The 22,194-nt window shown below is 40.8% G+C and overlaps 2 protein-coding genes across 9 annotated transcripts in view; one reads left to right on the forward strand and one right to left on the reverse strand.

Moving 5' to 3' along the window:
* The window catches only part of LOC134225839 (serine/threonine-protein kinase meng-po), a 62,493-nt gene that overhangs the window by 25,848 nt on the left and 14,451 nt on the right, over positions 1-22,194 (forward strand). The gene's annotated exons all lie outside the window — the stretch shown is intronic.
* On the reverse strand, positions 373-16,934 carry LOC134221768 (ionotropic receptor 93a). Of its 2 annotated transcripts, XM_062700955.1 has the most exons (14): positions 16,542-16,934; positions 16,326-16,478; positions 16,121-16,257; positions 15,926-16,046; positions 15,702-15,863; positions 15,255-15,640; positions 14,935-15,189; positions 3,095-3,271; positions 2,968-3,039; positions 2,799-2,908; positions 2,693-2,738; positions 2,467-2,629; positions 2,330-2,389; positions 373-2,272 (listed from the first exon to the last, which is right to left on the reverse strand). In XM_062700955.1, exons 1-14 carry the CDS (start codon positions 16,648-16,650, stop codon positions 1,599-1,601), a joined length of 2,625 nt encoding a protein of 874 aa, XP_062556939.1. In that variant the 5' UTR covers positions 16,651-16,934; the 3' UTR covers positions 373-1,598. The 2 variants fall into 2 exon arrangements, with proteins under 2 accessions (XP_062556939.1, XP_062556938.1); XM_062700954.1 differs by having other exon boundaries at positions 373-2,389.

Genomic DNA, 22,194 nt, shown 5'->3' on the forward strand with positions numbered 1-22,194 from the left:
TATAAATAGTCCTGTTAGACACAATAGATCTCGGCGGCGGCGCTTTCTTGGCATTCGCTTCACAGTAATGCATTATTAGCTGATCGCTCGTCTTTTTCAAACAATAATAATAATTCTTTGTTTATTGGTGATGGCCATCAGCCAATCATGTTTCCGTCAGCGTGCTCATCGCCGCGACAGTGCAGATCTACGACCATCGAAACGGTCAAAGTGACACTGAAAAGCGTTTGTTTTCCTACTTGACTCGTTTTATCCATTTATTATGCATGACAGCGAAATATCTTCTTGGTTCGGGGGAAAAATGCGAATGTCCTTGAGTTTGTTGTATGAGGTTTTATCTTTTACTTCTTTTTTTTTTCCTTTTTCAAACACCAAGGTTTTTATTCTTCTATTTTTATATTGCATAGACTCGTTTATGTTTCCAAAATACTTCTAATGCCTTTTTTAAAGATTCTAAATGTGCAATTGTTTGATTCTACAGTTCCATTTTTTAAACTTATCAGCTTCCAAACAGTGAAATGATAAGCAATTGCTTGAGTGCGAGATTTTAATTGCATTTTCATTGTATTGTGTCGAATTAAAATGAAAATGTGTAAGATGGCAAAAGATACTCAATTTTGTTATTTGTTACATATGATACAAGATTGAATTTTATTTCAAATTTAACTGCTAGCGTTACGAAACTGTGTCAGATTATAAATGTTATCTTTACCATTTCTAAATTCTAAATGTTTGTACTGACTGCACATATCTAATCTGAAGCAATGTGAGATTTGTTTGCCGCATTGGTATTTAACAAGCCTGGAAAATTTATAAAATTGGGTGAATCCGCACATCATATAAAATCAATTGCACTCTTATGTTTTGTACATTGTGTATTGTGTATTGCTGAATATTTTAAATAGATTTGTGCTGACTCATGGCGATTATTCAATAACTCAAGACAATTCTAGAAGTTCATCTTCGCTACGATTCATGACTGCACTAATTTCGAAATTCAAGTCGTGTGAGTAGTCAAAATCAGCTGATCCGTTGTATATTGCATTATTTATCTAACGATTTCCTCAGATAATTTTCTCCCATTATGTCATTTGTCTAACGACACTCACCGGGTGGGAAATCTCCCCCCGATGATAAACTTGAGAAACCGGCTAACTAAACGCAACACTTTGCGTCTCTTATGACGTTATGCCTTCGTTGCTCAACAGGTGACAGAGTCCCCTTCTGCCTAGATTTTTCATATCAAGTTTGCTATTTTGGTTTACTTCCTCCGAGACTCGCTTCTGACGTTGGTATTTGAAGCACGCTCATTTGACTGACTAGCAGCGGGGTCTAATGGATTATATTTTGTCTGCTTTCACCCAACTTTACGAAACTGGTTCAAAGTGGCCAACATCCTATACAGTCATTAACTGACATTATTGATATTTGTGCTTGACGTGCGTTGTGAAATAAGTTTATTATTTCCCGAGCATCGAAACTACAAACGTTTTGCAAAACATCACTATCAATATCAAGAGTGCAATCAATTTCAAATACTTTTTCATCACATCGCTAAAAACCCTCTCGTTTTCCTTTTCTTTTTTCACAACGGGCCTTCATTCAGTATACGGTTGCAACGACTGTTCCTTGGACTTCGTGTACCACCGCCAAGCATACTCCACCAGAAACATAAACAGCCCCATCGAAAACCCAATCAGCAGCACGTAGTAGGACCCGGCCATGTCGTCGTTGTTCACCGTGTGGTTCTCCACCTCGGTACTCTTCCTGGCATTGGAGCACTTGTCCTCGCTTGGCATGTAGCTTCCCAGCCACCGATGAATAAACCCGAACTGGTGCATTTTGGTGATTTCCGCATTGATTACCTCCAGGTAGGGACTGTTCTTCGGCATGGCCAGCGCAATCTGTTCGTCCAAAAACTCGTCCAGGCTTAGCGCAAAGTCACAGCGGTCACTCTTCAGGAACTCTTTCTTCATCAGATACTTCAAGTTGGTTCTCCAATCAATGTGGACATGATGTCCGGAACGAATAGTATCTACCATTTTGGTTGATTCTTCCGAGACGTACTTGGCTTGCTTGTGCAGCTTGACGTACTTCGGGTCGTCCGTTTCCTGTAAGAACTGCTCCAGTAACGTTCCCCGACGGATACTCCACGAGACGCCTTGCTCGTTGCGGATCAGCTGGTTGATGGTGGTTATCGGAATGGCGATCTTCGGGAAGGTCAGGAAGGCGACCAGGTTTCCGCAATAGGTGGTGACGATGACGAGCACGACTGGAGTTGGGGAAAATGTTGAAAGCATAGTGTTCGCGGGAAATGATGATTTCTTACCTAGCCACCAGGTTCCGATGATGATACGGCCGCTATCGGCATAGGGCAGATACAATCCACCTGTATTAGAATATTAAGTTTATTAATGGGATACCTTTATCTTCCATAGTTCAAATAACTTGGTGTTGTACATTTACCTTGTTGTAGCAATGCTCCGTAGATATACCAAAAGCAATTGTTCAGTTTTCTCAGCCCAATTGTACTGGATCTCTGGTGATGGTCATAGAATGGACTGACTCTGTTGATGACATACAGACAGGGTGCCATAAGGAAAACAGTGGCTGCTATACATAACCACGTCTGGAAGCCCAATTGAACAAAATTAAATGAAGCACAATGAGGGAGGAATGCGATCAAACTTACATCAAAGTTAAATGGCGATAGGAACAAGAAAATGCGGCTCAACTCCCTGTGAAACAACAATTTATAAATTTATGAAACAATCAGACCAATATTTAGCAAATCATACTTGGGCCTGGATACAATAAAACTGTACGTCTGAATGCTGATAGGAGTTGTGAAGTTTACAAATTTCTTCTGTTTCGGGCTAACTGTCGCACCAACTGCTGCCAGAAGAATCTAAAAAAGTGGAGAAATTGTATACATTTTTCATCACGGTAAAGAATTTTACATTCAACCTTGTTATCCATGAGCGATCGTAAAATCTCAGACGGTATGTCAGTTGTCATGGCGTGTGCATCTTTAAAGACCTGTCAATTTCCTTAATTAAAATGAGTTCTAGCGCAATATACAGTCCAGACTTACCGTGTTGTTAGCGTCATCAGTTATGTTACCCACATATTCCAAGTTGGTCTGGGCAATTAAGATGGTGTAGGTGAAATTTAGTTTCCTCGATAGCTCGTTGAGAATGTCCATTACCACACCATGCGACAACGAGAGGTGCCCACTTTCGTTGTAGGCCACAAACTGCCATGGGGGATTCTGATCGGAGTGGAAATGAGAATTTTTAATAAACTTTTATGAAAACAGATGTGAGCTTTTTATTGATAGTATGATTGTGAGGCCTTCCTTAGCCGTGCGGTAAGATGCACGGCTACAAAGCTAGCCGAATGTAGCTGGGTTCGATTCCCGGTCCGGTCTAGAAGATTTTCGGGTTGGAAATTCTCTCGACATGAAAGTATCGTCGTGTTAACCGCTTCATATACAAATACAAAAATGGCAGTTAATAACTGTAAAAGTGCTTAGAGAACAATAAGAGTTCAGTGCGTGTTGGCTCTTGTTTCTGACAGCAGAACGATCGCGCAATTCGCCGAAATACTGTGTTCTAAATTACGCGGCCGTCAGTGTCTGTTTTGTCGTGTTTCTGCTCAGTAAGCAGAGAGTTTGCACGGCCGAGTGAGTAAACAATTGGTGCGTGGTCGGACGTGTTTCAGGTATGATTTAGAACATTCGTAAAATTCGAGTTTTTGGTTCTGATTTTAATGTTCGGTGAATAAGTGTGTGGTTGAACGTGTTTTGTATATATTGCGAAACATTTGTAAAATCCAGGTTACTTTGTCCTCCTTTGGACGGTTTGTAAGTAAATTGATGAATAGGTATATTTTAATATTTTTCAGCATATACTGTTATTGACAAACGCTCTATATTGTCGAATAGAGCTCCATATTATTCATCTTACCCACTAACACAAATTTTCCTTCCCGCGACGCGGACGCGGAAACTCTTCTAATATACTGTCTCCATGCAAAACCTCAGATTGACCCTTGGCCACCGGAGATGTTCCGGGTTTTCCGAGGATATACGGGATTGGCCATACACCCTGAACAAATGTCACTTTCCCAAAACACCCGGAACCTGTTACAAATTGGCCAGAGAGTCTAGTCACCATAATGTATCTTTAATAAAGATCCTATATTCATAGTCTTGGGAAAACATGAATTTTGACATCCATATATGCATAGTTCCAGACGGTGGCAAAACCGGCCCCTCCTGGAAGGCCCTTGGAGCCTGCTATAAGGGTGGCAGTGGACACTATAATTCTTGAAATGTTTCTGTAATCATCGTCTCGCAAAGCCATGAAGATAGATACACATATTTGCATTATTTCGATCTGTTATCATTTCGTCATGTTCCCGGAACCGTTTTTACGGAAATGGTCATATCTCTGAGTGGTTTTGATGGATTCTCGATCTACAGCCACCATTGGCCGGCATATTAGTTCTAGTTTTTGGAGAGAGCATAAAACATGATGAAAGTAAACGTCACATAAAATGACAAGCAGTGGAAAAAATGCATCTTGAACATACCTTCGGAAAACCCGGAACATCTGCGGTGGCCAAAGACCAATATTAGGTTTTGCAGGGGGACAGTATACTAGAAAAGCGTCCGGTCCGTCCGTCCGTTCGATTATTGTACGCAAAGTTATGATGATTTGAATTTCGACATAATTTTACCTATCTCAACCTTTTTGTCTAACCCCTGTATAGCCACCTACATTTTTTACAATCACATATGCTATACTATGCTATGCTAAGTGCTTAGAGAACAATAAGCTGCGAGACGGCAATGCCCCAGTGGGCGATGCAAGGCCAAGAAGAAGAAGAAGAATTGATGGATTTATTGAACATGAGCTAAAACCCGAGATGCAGTCTGGTTTCTTGTGTATTGTAGGAACCAGAGAGTCTATTTCCCGGCACTTTTTCGTGTCCCGGGATTCGGGATAAAAAATGTTACACATCTGGGAAAATCCCGGATATTTTCGTTATATTTCTTTATTGCTTTTCAACAAATCAAAATTATTACTGAACAAATCAAACACTTGGATTTGGCACGAATTTAAAAGACGATTTTGCAACTCTTTTTTCCGATTGCAGCATATTGCTTGCAATAGAATTTACAATTAAAGTCCTGGTTCATTTACAGGTTCAGATTCCAAATCCAAGCCCTAATTGAATAGATGTGATGTAGGAATACCATTTTTGTACTGTGACTCAGGAACCACGACATCTGCGACAGCTTAACCTTTACGATACCAGCAGACAAAATTTTCCAAGAACTTACTAAAAAATGATTTTGTTCATGTAAAATATATGAATGGCGAATCTAAGTACAAGCATATGTTATATTTGAGATTTCTAGGACCAAGATGTTGATTCCGGAAATATCGGTTTCGGTAGGGACCATAAGCGGGCACTTCCAAAAATGGACATATTGGTGCCGTACGAAGGCCTAAATGTCTTGAATTCACTCTCAAAAGCGAAAAGAGCTCATGCCAAGTACTTCCAAGTGAGTTTGGTCCGAGCCGGTTCCGGTGGGCATCCTATGAGGACATTTAGGAATTTGAACATAGGTATTTGTGCCGTTCGATGGCTTAAAATTCGTGACTTTTCACGAATAAGCGATTAGAACTCATGCCGAGTACTTTCAAGTGAGTCACCTTCAGGTGGTATACCGGTTTCGGTGGGGACCCAATAAGGAAGGTTACGTAATGGAGCATATTGATGTCGTTCGACTGCGCAAAATTTGTGATTTTTCTCAGAAGCGATTGTAACTCATGCAACATACTTCCAGAAGAGTTTGGACATCATCAGGTGGCCAACCTGTATCCGGCTTCGCTGGAGACCTAATGAGGACATTTACAGAATTGAGCATATTGAAGCGTCTGGAACTCATGCCGAACACTTCCAAGTGAGTTTTCTTTCGTTCACCTTAAGGTGGTCAACCTGAAGCCGATTTCGGTTGTGACCCAATGAGGGCAGTTACGTAGGTGGGCACGATTTTCACTTATCTTCTAGATTCGCTCTAGAGAAAAGAGGGATGGGAGAAAGATGTTTTTCACTACAAACTCCGAAAAAAGATTCTCCTCCGACCCGAAAATCGCTTGATTTCGTCTCATCGAAACGAAAAGTATGAATGCTGGTTATACCTTTACACCTCCTAAGAGATCACATGTTCTGGACTCAAGGTCGGTTTGGATGACCCAGGATATCCCAAAACCATCTTATCAAGTCTCTTGATCTTCAGGAATACGTTATACATATGGTTGAATACATATCCAAGCTGTGAGTGACGAAAAAAAGCTAGCATGATAACTGTAGATGGCAAGTTCTGGACTGAAGGATAGTTTGGATGATCCAGCACATCCCAAAAAAGTATATTTCAACTTGATTTGTCATTTGTCAGTTTACTGTGTAATACTGCTTACAAAAATTTGGACCTGGAAGGGTTAAATTATCTATCCAAAAGAATGCTTCTTCTTCTTCTTCTTATTGGCATTACATCCCCACACTGGGATAGAGCCGCCTCGCAGCTTAGTGTTCATTAAGCACTTCCACAGTTATTAACTGCGAGGTTTCTAAGCCAGGTTACCATTTTTGCATTCGTACATCATGAGGCTAGCACGATGATACTTTTATGCCCAGGGAAGGCGAGACAATTTCCAATCCGAAAATTGCCTAGACCGGCACCGGGAATCGAACCCAGCCACCCTCACCATGGTCTTGCTTTGTAGCCGCGCGTCTTACCGCACGGCTAAGGAGGGCCCCGAAAAGAATGCACGTTTCTTGGAAATCGACTATTTTTTATCTCAACAGGGGGTGTCCATATGCCACGTCGACAACTCTTGATAAGTTTTGGATACTCCCATCCCCCAGCGTGGACAACTGCTCATGCAAATTTCAAAAAATTGTAAGAACCGAGTACATTCGTCATACCCCCATCTCTCTCAATTGTTCACGCGACACGCTTCAACTATCACATAATTTATCAACGGTTTATGACTAAGGAATACGCTCTTTCTCTAATATTTTTAAAGGTTTTGCATTGCTTTTGTAGAAACCTGCAAAAATACAAGCATTTTTTTTTCTTAACATCAATCTTCAAAATCGATCATAAATGGAAACCAAGATGAACACTTTTCAGAGCGAAGAATTTCCGTAAAAAAAACGTCTTCCTGCTACATAGGAGGTCGGTTGGTATCAATATGTGAGGAGAACCTCTCCAGCTAACCTTATTGATATGATGGTTTAGGAGCAGATGACTTACGACCCGGGTTGGGGTGCCACTCCTGGAGGAGGCATTTACAACCCTGGAATTACCAGAGATCTCCGCATACCTCCGTGGGTGGGACACCTGGGAGGGAGTGTCCGGAGGCTGACGCTGAATCTAGATATAGTTGTACAGCCCTCCATCTTTGAGGAAGTAGATGAGAGCTGATAGGCTTGCTGTATGTTCGTCAATATCCCGTAGCTGGATCCAGGAATGTCAAACATTGGAAAATCGACTAATCACATGTTCTGCTGAGTTTTCTATTTCGCAGATTTCATAAACGATCCGAAAGATCTATCGATCCGTCGAAACTATGTGAAAATCGGTTGTGTCCTGTGTGAAGGCGAGAGATGACTTGCTGGTCTTTGAGACAGGGCAGGTCGCTCCACGATGCTGTTGATCCTTTGACCTTCCGTAGCTGCGTGGTCCTGGAAGCAACCCATTGATTCTCCCAATCCTGGCTGATTGGGAGGGTCTACAGTGACGCTCCTTGGCGCCCTGATATTCGATACTTCCTTCACAGTCTCTATGTTGATCTGAGGTGTGAGAAGTGGGTTGAACGCTCGCCTGCCTCTATGAGGGCGGACACAGTAGCAAATTAAATACAAAATGATTAATCTGAGGCCTCCATAGGGCGGACGCAGTGTCATTGAGTACAATTGGGCACTTCGTCGCCTGACTAAATTCGTGAGCCGCATCCGTATTAGCAAGAAACGGAAAACCAAATCGACCACGTTCTAATCGACGGTAAATTCTTCTCCGACATCACGAACGTCCGCACTTACCGCAGTACGAATATTGAATCCGACCACTACCTCGTTGCAGTATGCCTACGCTCAAAACTCTCGACGGTGTACAACACGCATCGAAGTCGGACGCCGCGGCTCAACATTGGGCGGCTACAAGACGGTAGACTAGCCTAAAGATACGCGCAGCAGCTGGAAGTGGCACTCCCAACGGAAGAGCAGCTAGGCGCAGCGTCTCTTGAAGATGGCTGGAGAGATATTCGATCCGCCATTGGTAGCACTGCAACCGCTGCACTTGGCACGGCGGCCCCGGATCAGAGAAACGACTGGTATGACGGCGAGTGTGAGCAGTTAGTTGAGGAGAAAATACAGCATGGGTGAACAGATGGGCGCGGAACAGATCAAACTCGATTTTCCGGAGGAAAAAGCGTCAGCAGGAAGATCGAGACCGTGAATAGACGGAGCAACTGTACCGTGCTAATGACGCACGAAAGTTCTTCGAGAAGTTGAACCGTTCAGGTAAGGGCCACGTGCCACAGTCTGATATGTGTAAGGACATAAACGTACTTGGGCTCACTGGTGACTGCCGAAAATGATACCAGCAGAGAAATTCGGAGACGCATAGTGGCTGGAAATCGTTCATACTTTGGACTCCGCAAGACGCTCCGATCGAATAGAGTTCGCCGCCGTACCAAACTGACAATCTACAAAACGCTCATTAGACCGATAGTCCTCTACGGACACGAAACTTGGACGATGCTCGTGGAGGACCAACGCGCACTTGGAGTTTTCGAAAGGAAAGTGCTGCGTACCATCTATGGTGGGGTGCAGATGGCGGACGGTACGTGGAGGAGGCGAATGAACCACGAGTTGCATCAGCTGCTGGGATAACCATCCGTCCTTCACACCGCGAAAATCGGACGACTGCGGTGGGCCGGGCACGTAGCCAGAATGTCGAACAGTAACCCGGTAAAAATGGTTCTCGATAACGATCCGACGGGCACAAGAAGGCGAGGTGCGCAGCGGGCAAGGTGGATCGATCAGATGGAAGATGACTTGCGGACCCTCCGTAGACTGCGTGGTTGGCGACGTGTAGCCATGGACCGAGCCGAATGGAGAAGACTTTTATATACCGCACAGGCCACTTCGGCCTTAGTCTGAATAAATAATAATAATAATCAACAGACCAATATGAAAACTTTTGATTTCAGTTCAAATTATGTCATGGAAAATGTTGCTTAAGTCCTTTTGAAAAGTTAAGCGAGAATTTTAAAGCCACAAATATGACTAGGCTAGATGTACCAGTCGTGGCTATAGCACCAGTCCATAATACTGGAAGGACTCAGCATCACGTTAAAGAGCTTAACAGTAAGGAAAGGACCTGTGATACAACTGGAGACGACATTATGGGCAGGACAGGTCCCAGGACCAAGTGATGTCCAAAGTACTGTGCAAGCTCTTTCACAACGTGGATACAGACATATTGAAACTTCGGCAGGCATTAACCGGTTGGTGAAGGACTGGAAAACTTTCTTTGGGGAACAAGGAAAAGTACCCAAAAAGCAATAACACAATAATCACATTCAATAGAAAAAACAGCTTCAAATTCATCTAAATAAATCTCCATAATGCAAAGGGTGCAAGCGCTGTACTTTGCAGAAGGTTTATACAAAGTCAACTGGATATTGCTTTTATCCAGGAGCCGTGGACGGGGAATGGAAAAGTATTGGGTATAGACACTAAATCGTGTAAGTTGATATACGATAATACAGAGCAGTTCCCAAGGTCTGCCATTCTTATTAATGGGAATGTTAACATAATTCCCATTTCAGAGTTTGTTAAACGAGACATTGTAGCAGCAGCTGTGGAAATTCACACCACACGTGGAAAAACGGAGATTTACATAGCGTCTGCATATTTTCCAGGGGACGCAGACAATGTCCCTCCCCATGGAGTTTCATCATTCGTGACTTTCTGCAAAACGAGGAATAAATCATTTATTATTGGCTGTGATGCAAACGCGCATCACACTGTTTGGAACAGCACTGATATCAACGCAAGAGGTGAGTGTTTATTAGAGTATCTAACTTCACATAACGACGATATTTGTAATCAAGGTGATAATTTTACATTCATGAATTCTATAAGACAAGAAGTATTGGATTTAACGATTTGTAGTAATACAATCTCACAAAAAATACAGAATTGGCACGTTTCCGATGAAATATCGTTATCTGATCATAAGCATATACTATTCGAATATAAAATAAATGATATCATTAAAGAGACTTTTAGAGATCCTAGGAAAACAAACTGGGAGGAGGAGGATCTTGAAAATACAGCTAATCAAGTTACAAATAGAATAATTCATGCCTTCAATAACAGCTACCCAATTAAAGAACGATCAACGGATAGAGATGTCCCTTGGTGGAATATCAGACTAGAACATCTAAGGAAACAAGCTCGCAAAATGTCCAATCGAGCTAAGCGTACTTTACAGTGGGATGACTACAAAAAAGGTCTTACTTCGTATAATACAGAGTTACGAAAATCAAAACGCAAAAACTGGAGGCACACCTGAGAAAATATTGCAACTACTCCAGTAGCAGCTAGGTTACAGAAAGTTTTATCGAAAGATCATTGTAATTGGTCTTGGTACCCTCAAAAATAATAATGGATGTTTAACTTACTTCTAACGCAACAGAAACTTTGAATTTAATGATGCAAGTACACTTCCCAGGTTCTCTATCCGTTTTGAGTGCAGAAACGACTACCATGAGTATTCATACTGGGCAAGAAAAGACCAGGTCAAGAATATTTGTGAAAGCTGATGAAATTGCGGAAGGCACTGCACAGCAAATGGCCACGGCAGATATGCAAGATCTAGAAGGTCGTATGTTTACTCAAGCAAAGGTAGAATGGGCTGTACATTCATTCGAACCTTATAAATCACCAGGTACAGATGAAATCCGTTCAATAATGATTCAACAAAGCAAGGAAATATTGATTCCCTGTTTAACTGAAATGTTTCAAGCCAGCTTTAGGATGAACTATACCCCAAAAGCTGGCGTCAAACTCGTGTTGTATTTATTCCTAAAGCCAATAAAAAGGATAAAAAGAGTCTTTTAGACCTATTAGTCTTTCGTCATTCATGTTGAAAGTGATGGAAAAAATAATTGACGACTACATTAAATCAAAATATCTAGTTTCGATTCCATTGAATAAGTACCAATTTGCGTATCAGCATGGAAAATCGACAATAACAGCACTTCATACACTGGTAACAAAAATTGGGAAAACTGTTGATGCCAAAGAGATTTTGTTGGCTGCATTTCTTGATATTGAAGGAGCATTTGACAATGCCTCTCATACTTCAATGAAAAATGCGATGATCAAACGTAACTTTAATGAGTCTATAGTTAATTGGGCTTTTGGAATGTTAGAAAAACGGAAAATAACTTGTAGCCATGGTAATTCATCAATTACGGTTGGAACAGTAAAAGGTTGACCACAAGGGGGTGTGCTTTCACCTCTATTATGGTCATTACTAGTGGACGAACTACTATCAAACCTTGAAGCGCTTGGATTCGAAATAATAGGATTTGCAGATGATATAGTAATTATAGTACGTGGTAAATTCGAACAAGTGATTAGAGATAGGATGCAATACACACTTAAAATAAATTGCCGAACTCGGTAAACTTTTACCGAAATCTCAACAGCAGAATTGTTCGGTAAATAATTTTACTGATTTTCGATGATTTTGACAGTTGAACTATGGAGAAAATTTCAAAAAATCTGTAAAATAATTACCGAACAGTTCTGCTGTTGAGATTTCGGTAAAATTTACCGAATACTGTGGAATGAGTTAAGTGTGTACGCTTTGAATTTAACTCTTGCATGGTGTAAAAACGAGGGGTTATCCGTAAATCCTCATAAAACTGCCATTATTCCTTTTACACAAAAAAGGAAATATAACATACCTGATATTTTCATAGAAGACACAAAAATTTTGCTGTGTTTAAAGGTTCAATATCTGGGAGTTACTCTTGATAGCAAACTAAACTGGAACGCACACTTAGATCAAATATTGAGTAAGGCCACAAACGCCTTATGGATAAGTAAGAAAACCTTTGGTAATAAATGGGGACTTAAGCCAAACATGATCCACTGGATATATACGGCTATAGTAAGACCCAGAATAACATATGCATCATTAATTTGGTGGCCAAAAACTAAAACTAAATTCATTCAAAAGAAGTTGGAAAAGCTCCAAAGATTGGCTACAATTTCTGTTTCAGGGGCTATACGTAGTACGCCTAGCCTACTAAAGAACTAGATGCGATGTTGAATCTCCTACCCTTACATTTATTTGTACAACTAGAAACTGAGAAAAACGCACTAAGATTGACAAGAACAAAAACACTGTTTAATGGAGATCTTAGGGGTCATCTTAGTACATATTTTGAAAGATTTTAAAATCAATCTTTTAGTCACTCATGAAGACTGGATTGAGAGGAGATATAATTTTGAACGACTCTTTAATGTGACTTTCCCAAGTCGTGCGAGTGGGAATCTGGGGGGCCCACTGTTCGACCAGGTTCAGTAATCTTTTTTACAGATGGCTCCAAAATGAATGACAGGGTTGGAGCTGGTGTCACAGGCCCTGGAGTTACCATATCAATATCTATGGGTAGATATCCGACTGTATTTCAGGCAGAAATACAAGCGATTATTGAATGTGCCTCTGTCTGTTTACAGCGTAACTATAGAAATGCAAACATATGTATATTTTGTGACAGTCAAGCTGCCCTAGAAACATTTAATTCTTTTACATGTACTTCTAAACTAGTTTGGGGATGCATTCAATTACTACAACAGGTGACTAAAAATAGTTCAGTAAGTCTATTTTGGGTACCTGGGCACTGTGGAATTGAAGGTAACGAAAAAGTAGATTGTTTAGCAAGACTTGGATCATCAAAACCTTTCCTAGGACCAGAACCATTTTGTGGGGCCTCAAAATGTACCCTCAAAATGGAACTAAAAATCTGGGAAAAAAATGTGATTGATGAAATCTGAAAAAAACAATAACAGCAAGACAATCTAAAAGGTTTATATCACCCAACAAAACTGTTACTCAAAAACTGCTCAGTCTATCTAAAAAAGATTAAAATACCTTCTGTGGTTTAATAGGACACTGTCCGAGTAAATATTATTTGAAACAACTATGTAAAGTTCAAGATGATACCTGTCGTTTCTGTGAAAGGGACACGGAAGATTCGGTACATTTATTGTGTACCTGTGAGGCACTTTTCCAAAAAAGGCGCACATTTTTCGGTAAAGGACTAATACAACCGTCAGATGTATGGATGACTTCTCCCAGTAAGGCAATACATTTCATAAGATATGTTATATATGTTATTGGGAAAATGCCTACAATCAGCAAGTGGCAGTCACTCAAATTCATAGTGATATGACACACTGACAAGGCACAAACATTAAAACGGGGCCTGCCACAATAGATCAATCAACTGGTCGCAGTGGAAAATGTACCCCACAAGGAAAAAAATATATCACCAGTTGACGCACTAGTGCTTTATAAGCCAAACGGCTAATTAAATCACCGCAAACCAAGTTCATATCGATATAGCATATTCATATGATACGATAAAACTTTTGATCTCCTCCAAAACAAGCAAAGCATAATTTTAAAAATTGATTTTGCTTAATTTTTGACGTCCTTTGCAGCAGTTGAAGCACTAGTGGTCCCAATTTGACCAATCCCATAAGAAAACAATGAGATTTGCCAAATAAGTAACTAAAATTAGGAATAGTGCCACAACTGGTGCATGCGTTCCTATTACGGATTAATCAATTTTGAGGATTACACAAATTTTATTTGGATTTCACAGCTGTTCTAAGGAGCAGGAAGTAAAACCTTTCGCTTGATGAATAAAGTTCTCCCACATGTCTTTTACTTAATTTTCAAAAAATAGTTGTTCTTATGTATGGCGGCAATTGGTACACCCACCCTAGTAGAAAAGAAACTAAAGCCCATAAACCGAAATATCAAAAAAAAAAAAAAAAAACACCAATCATTCAGAATATTGTACAAAATTTCTCAAGTGACGAGGTATAATTGAATAATGTTTGAAGAAATCCTAACGTTCAAAATTATGACGAATGTTCAGCTTCTAATTTTTTAAGAAATTAATGGCAAATCGCACATTGGCAATTATATTAATCAAACGTCCAGCGAAAAAAGAGGAATAATAGTATAATAAATTAGCAATTATTTGTCATAAATTCAAGAATTTTGTAGAACAACGACTTTTAGGGGAAACAGTGTTTTTACGCACTTAAAAGTTCGAAAATCTCTTTATCATGATCAAAACGTAAACAGAACGAATTGCAATGTTCACAAGACTTGTAGAGCTCACCAAAAGCTTCCATAAATAGGTTGTTGTGATGGTTTTTGGCGTTTATATCTTTTGTTAGTTTTTTTTTCAAAATTGAAAATAGCCCAAAACCACTAAATCGAAATTTTATTCAGGAGGCTTATTTTAGCATAAGAATTGTGATTCTGAACTGACCAGTTTAATTTTTGATACTTTTTGAAAACATGAAGAGGTCCAGTGAAGATGGATAACAATTTTTCGCACCATCGCTTGTGTCGGAGTTTATCGCACTGTAATTTCTCCGAATAAAGTAGTTGGGGGGAAATCTGTTGACAGGTGAGTGAGTGAGAAATCCAAACCCTGGTGATCAGTGATGTGCAGTGGAATCCCTAGTAAGCCATTATGCCTGATACCGGTATCGTAAAAGTCTTTTAAAAGCTAAAGCTTCACTTACATGGTAACTGTAGAAATTCAAGTGTATTCCTCGGAAGCCATCCACCACATGCGGAAACATGAAATCCTGCATGATGAACCCATCCTGTGGGGTCCAGTAGCCCACATCCAACAGAGAAACCTGTCGCTTGTGGGTGCTCACCACTCCAGACATGAGCTCATCTGCAGCCGATTGGTAGGTATATCCCCAGGTTTCACCGGCTTCCACCTTCCACATCGTGCATTCGTTACAGGTGTCTTTCCCGATCATGTCAGCCTACAAAAAAACAAGCAGTCTATCAGGTTTCACATCTATGCCACGGGCAACCACTTTCATAATACTCTCATAATCTTCAGTATCTCATCCTTGCGTTCGGCCTTGGTCATCCGGATCACTTCCCATTCCTCGTCGGCAATCTGCCCGTAGACGGCTTTCTCCTCACGGATCAATTTGGACAAACCGTGCACCAATGACATGATTAGATTCTCCACATAGCACAATATGTGCGACTCGCAGGATTGGGCGTTCCGTCGAAGGTTGTACACAAAGGCAATGTTGTCCCCTTCGGAGATGATTGAATGAGCTGCGGAAATGTTGTTCCGCTCGGCCGTTGTGTCCGATATGACATAGAGCCACTGGGCCAGGGGATTGACCATGCGCAGTTCCTTGGCGATCTCCATGACCAACTCCATGGTTTGCGTGGTGATGATGGCGATGAAGTTTTTGCCTAAATTGAGTGAAATGGATGATTCGAGAGTGATGGGCTCTGAACAGAAAAGGGCCATTACCGATGTGTTTGGTCGATATGTTCAGCAGAACTTTGCGAATGGCTTTGCGTTTTTCCCACATGTGAGTGTGCGCTTCAATACGAAACAGCGACAATGACAGTGGTTTGACGTCTTCAGATTCCTTGGAGAGGGCGACGATACTTCGTGCGATAATATCACGATCTTGGGATGATAGTAAAAGGAAACTCGGAGTAATGTGTATGGATTACATTTTTAACACTCACCAAAACTGTCATCGTACAGTAGAATGCCTGAGGTCCAATCAATGGCCTTCATTGCTTTCATGTCCATAATTACCTGAGGCAATTCTTCAAAAGTCCCCGTTGATGGAATTGATTTTGGAATCTAAGATTGCGTAACGCGTATGGAAGCAACTGCATATTTCATAAACTACCGGGAAATTACATTATAGAGCTTACCATGATTGCGTTGTTCAAAGGCAATCGCAGACAATCCGAATCTGTTATACTCATGATGACCAAGTTCTCCTTGGCAGCATTTTTATACACATCCCAAGTATTATCGCAATTTGAGATGGAAAGAACTGCGGTGAAATCTGTCACAAATTTGGAATAAGCTCATTTAGCAAAATTACAGAAATTCAAACAAACTACGCAGATTAACCTCTTTTCAAATTGATACTGGTCCAGGAGAAGTACTTTATTATCATACCACCATTTCTGAAATTGTCTCGCAAAATTCTCTCGAATAACTTCTTGGTCCCTTCCAAAATTTCGTCGTACTGGTTATCCAGATATTCACGATCCAAAATCACCGCTGTAACCAATCATAATTGTATCGCAATTTAAGCAAAACCATCACACAAAATCCAGAACAAACCAATCGATGCATTCGCGGAAATTAACGATGGAAAATCATCACCACGGCTGGGACCTAATTTGCACATCATTAGAACCACTGCTAACAACCATTCAAGTTTGGGCAGCATTTTGATCCGTTACCAAACTTACGCAAACCGAGCACCACTATTCTTCACAGTAACTGGGATAAAACGAAGTTCCCCGACCAATGCGACTTGGCATTTATACTCGTGGGCCTATGGTTGCAGGTGCGGCGCTGTTCGATGCAATAGTGATGAGAACATGAAACTTTCACGCGAAAGGGCACCTCCGTTCGCGTGAGTGAATTTTTGAGTGGACTGTCATGGTGAACGGTCGGTCGAGCCGTGGTCTCGGAACAGCTGATTTCCTGCCGGACGGAGACCACCGGCCGCAGTCTGGCTGATTATGTGCAGACGGAAACAGTCAATGAGTGAAGGAATTTGGATGTGTTCAATGAAAGTCTCTGCAAGTTGGAATCAAATTTGTTTTGATTTGGAATGGAGGTTATTATTGAAAACTGACGGAGCATGGATGTTAAATACAAATTATTATTTGTATCGAAGTTTGCTGTTTTTGATTTGTTTTCATTTGGAAGTAGGAAATACATTATCCGCGGTGTCAGGCCATTTGGCCGAATGCCGTTTGGCCGAACGGGTCATTTGGCCGAATGCCGTTTGGCCGAATAGTTAATAAAAAATTGACCTCAAATTACGAGTAGCGAAGAGTGAGAAATGAAAAGTGAGTAAGTGAGTAAGAAGTGAGAAGTGAAATGGGAAAAGTGGGAAGAGAAAAGTGAACAGAGAACTTCTTCCTTCTTCTTTCTTCTCCTTCTTCCTTCTTCTTCCTCCTTCTCTCTTTCCCTTCTCCCTTTTCCTTCCCCTTCTCCCTTCTCCTTCTCCCTTCTCCTTCTCAATTCTCCTTCTCCCTTATCCTTCTGCTTGCTTTCTTCTTCAATTTTTCTTTTTCCTTCTTTCTTTTTTTTCTTTTTCTTTCCTTTTTCATTCTTCCTTCTTCATTCCCCTTTCTTTCTTCTTTCTAATTCTTTCTTCTTCCCCCCTTCTTCCTTTTGACTTCTTCCTTCTCCATTCTTCTTTCTTCCTTCTTCCTTCTTCCTTCTTCATTCTCCCATCTTCCTTCTTCCTTTTTCCTTCCTCCTTCCTTTTTCCTTCCTCCTTCTTCGTTCTTCCTTCTTCCTTCTTCCTTCTTCTTTCTTCCTTCTTCCTTCTTCCTTCTTCCTTATTCCTTCTTTCTTCTTCCTTCTTCCTTCTTCATTCAGAGAATTTCAACTATTCGGCCAAACAGCATTCGGCCAGATGGCGTTCGGCCAAATGACCCTTTCGGCCAAACGACAGTCGGCCTAATGATCCTAAACCATCCCAATACCGAAGAACAGCATCTCCTTCGGGGCTGCCTATAAACACCTCTAACTTCCTGTCACAGAAAAACAAACGTCTTACTCAACACATCTTCTATCAATGATATATTTTCTTCTTCTTGGCATTATATCCCCACACTGGGACAGAGCCGCCTCGCAGCTTAGTGTTCATTAAGCACTTCCACAGTTTTTAACTGCAAGGTTTCTTAGCCAGGTTACCATTTTTGCATTCGTATATCATGAGGCTAGCACGATGATACTTTTATGCCCAGGGAAGTCGAGACAATTTCCAATCCGAAAATTGCCTAGACCGGCACCGGGAATCGAACCCAGCCACCCTCAGCATGGTCTTGCTTTGTAGCTGCACGTCTTACCGCACGGCTAAGGAGGGCCCCCAAATAATATATACATGCATGAACCAAATATCCCAGCAGTTGCATCGAGCTAGTAGGATTTCACTCATTTCTTCCACGAGCTACAGTAAACCCTCCATCAGTCGATGTTCTAAGACTCGAAGTCGACACTTGGCTTGGACACAAATGATGCCATACACGCTAACTTTCACCTACTCAGTACTCAGTAACTAAGTCAAATTGTTTTGCCCTCTCTTTTCTTCCCAGGTAACCAATAAGCATTAAAGTAAGCACTATAGTAGCATTATACTGGCATTGCATATGCTCCTTGCTGTAAATAAGCATTTCGAAAACCTGGCTGTTCTAAATAAGCATTCTCAAAGCAATCATGTGAGGCATAGCCTTATAATAGCATTTTGAATGCACAATGTTGTTTTTCGTTAAGTGCAATGGAACAGCTACATTAGTGCCACTTTAAGGCCTGTAGTGTTCATACGTCAAACGTTTTCCAATATGGAATCATAAAGTGGGGACTATTTGTCCAATGAACTTACATTTGAGAAAAGAAATCGGTACGTGCAGAATGTTTTTTCCATTCCGACCATTGACAGGAGTACTTGTGGTTAACCTAACCCTATCACTAATTACATAGTTTGGCTACATTTTATTATCCCTCTGCACTATTTTCGATGGACGCATTAAAGCAGCACTACTGTAGCTGTTCCATTGCAACTGGGTATGAGGGGCGTAATATTTATGTTGGGCAAAATTATTCCCACTACCATCTCTCTCTTATGGCCCAGCTGGTAAGGGCGATGACAACTACAGCGTCGGGTGGCAAGAGCGCGAGTTCGAATCCCGCTCGAAGAAAGTAAAAAAGTTCCATTTCAAATATGAAAATATAACAATAACGATATAAAATGAAAAAAAAACTATGTAAGAGAATTAGAAAAAAAAATCCAATAAAAAACCTTTTTCTTGTTTTTAAAATTAAGCATTTATTCAGCATTTCGGATGCTGAATAAAAGCTACTCAGCGAAATTTCTACTTTATCGATAAAGTAGGATTGAGCATTTAAGCAGCCATATATTGGGACAAAACCTGCATTATAATAGCATTAAAGGCGACTACAGGGCTTATAGGCATTTAATGTATTGCAGTAAAGGCGCATATAATGCCACTTAAATGCTTTATATAATGCTTACTGGTTACCTGGGTTTTCACAGAAATTTTACTCAATTTTCGTCAAAAGCGGGACTACTCAAAACAATGAGTTTTCAGTGGGAAGCAGTGTTGGTAAAATCACTCATAAATCTCAATCAACGAGCGCTCCCTTGCGAACGAAATCGTCTGCAATTTTAACCTTTCCGTCCCCAACGTCTGTTTTTAAGGGCTTTCAAAAATCTAAACTGCTGTTAAAATTGCATTTCTTGACCGATTATTTCGCAACAAGTTGCATTCCATCCGGATGGATCCCAATTTTTGATTTATACTAGTTTCGAGGCTATCCACAGCACGGTTCCAGAATTATTCCAGATTCCGTTGGGGTCAGTTGTCCCCGGAATAAGTGGCCATTTACAATTTTAAGTCAAAACAGGTCGTGCGACACCTCAAACTTCATGATTTCAAAAAGCAATGATGCGAATGATATTTTTGGGGTTCCTGGCCCACTCGGACTCAATCTGGCCACATCGGTTACAATCCGGGGACCTACGGAATAGCCATTTTCTAAATTGATTCAAAATAGGTCGTGCGACACCTCAAACTTCATGATTTTACAAAGCAATGATGGGAATGATATTTTTAGGGTTCCTGCCCACTCGGATACAATCCGGCCACAACGGTCACAATCCGGGGACCAACGGAATGGCCATTTTCAACATTGATTCAAAATAGGTCGTGCGACACCTCAAACTTCATGATTTTACAAAGCAATAATGAGAATAATATTTTTAGGGTTCCTGGCCTACTCGGATTCAATCCGGCTACATCGATCACAATCCGGGGACCAACGGAATGGCCATTTTCTAAATTGATTCAAAATAAGTCGTGCGACACCTCAAACTTCATGATTTCACAAAGCAATGACGGGAATGATATTTTTAGGGTTTCTGACCCACTCGGATTCAATCCGGCTACATCGGTCACAATCCGGGGACCAACGGAATGGCCATTTTCAACATTGATTCAAAATAGGTCGTGCGACACCTCAAACTTCATGATTTCACAAAGCAATGATGAGAATAATATTTTTAGGGTTCCTGGCCCACTCGGATCCATTCCGGTCACAATCCGGAGGACCTACGGAATGGCCATTATCTAAATTGATTAAAAATAGGTCGTGCGACACCTCAAACTTCATGATTTTACAAAGCAATAATGAGAATGATATTTTTAGGGTTCCTGGCCCACTCGAATTCAAACCGGCCACATCGGTCCCAATCCGGGGACCAACGGAATGGCCATTTTCTAAATTGATTCAAAATAGGTCGTGCGACACCTCAAACTTCATGATTTTACAAAGCAATGATGAGAATGATATTTTTGGGGTTCCTGGTCCACTCGGATTCAATCCGGCCACATCGGTCACAATCCGGAAACCATCGAAATGGCCATTTTGAACATTGATTCAAAATAGGTCGTGCGACACCTCAAACTTCATGATTTTCCAAGCAATGCTGGGAATGATATTTTTAGGGTTCATGACCCACTCGGATGCAATCCGGCCATATCGGTCACAATCCGGGGACCAACGGAATGGCCATTTTCTAAATTAATTCAAAATAGGTCATGTGACACCTCAAACTTCATAATTTCACAAACCAATGATGGGAATGATACAAGGGCGTAGCCTGAATGGGCAGGTTGGGGCAAAACAACTCGAAAAGTTTCGGGCTCAAGAATTCTCCTTGAAATCGTTCTAGAAGCTCCCCGGGGAACTTCTAAATTCCTCCGGAAAGTAATCCACAAATTCCTCTGAAAATCGTTCAAAAATCTTTCTCATGTAATTGTAATTTCTCCTTATCTAGAAACACCTCACTAAATTTGTTTTTTAGGAAATTCATGAGGAAATTCCTTGAATATTTTTTTTCTTCTCCGATTTTTCCTTCTAGACATTTCTTTGGCTATTCTTCCAGAAAAAAAACCTCCGGCATTTCCTTCAGGAATACATTCGAGAGTTCCTTCAAGAATACAAACGGAATTTCCTTTCAAAATTCCGCTAGAAGTTTTTTCAAAAATTTATGACGGAAATCCTCCGATTTCGCTCCACAATTTCACTTGTAAATCTATAAGAAATTCCTTCGGAAATTCTCCGGGCATTCCTTCAGGAGCTCTTCCTTTAATTCCTCCAGGATAACTTTCAGGAGTTTTTCCGGTAATACCTCCATAAATTTAATAGCGAAATCCTCTAGGATTTCATTCTGAAATTCTTTCCGCTATTACATCAGAATATCCTTCAAGAATTCATCTAAAAATTTCTTCAGAAATTTATCCAGGAATTCGTCCATATATTTCCTCGGAAATTTTTCCAGGTATTTTCCCGGGAATTGCTTCAGGTACTTCTCCAGAAATTTCTCCCGAAATTTTGCCACGGAATTGTCCTGGAATGCTTTCCGGACTTCACTAGAAATTCACTCCAGAATTTAATTTCGATATTAATTTGAAAGTTTCTCCAAGATATTTTTCAAGAGTTCTTCCAAGTATTTCTTCAGAACTATCTTCGGGAATTCATCCGGTAATTTCTTCAGCATTTCATCTGGGAATTTCTGCAATAATTTCTCCTGGTATTTTTCCGGGAATTCCTTCAGATATTTATCCAGAAATTCCTTCATGAACTTCTCCAAGAATAAGTTCAGGACTTCCTTGTGAGAATTCTTCCGGAAGTGCTTGTGGGACCTCCTCCAGGAGTTTTTCTAAGAGTT

Source organism: Armigeres subalbatus, chromosome 3, assembly GCF_024139115.2.
Source record: "Armigeres subalbatus isolate Guangzhou_Male chromosome 3, GZ_Asu_2, whole genome shotgun sequence".
Taxonomy (NCBI): domain Eukaryota; kingdom Metazoa; phylum Arthropoda; class Insecta; order Diptera; family Culicidae; genus Armigeres; species Armigeres subalbatus.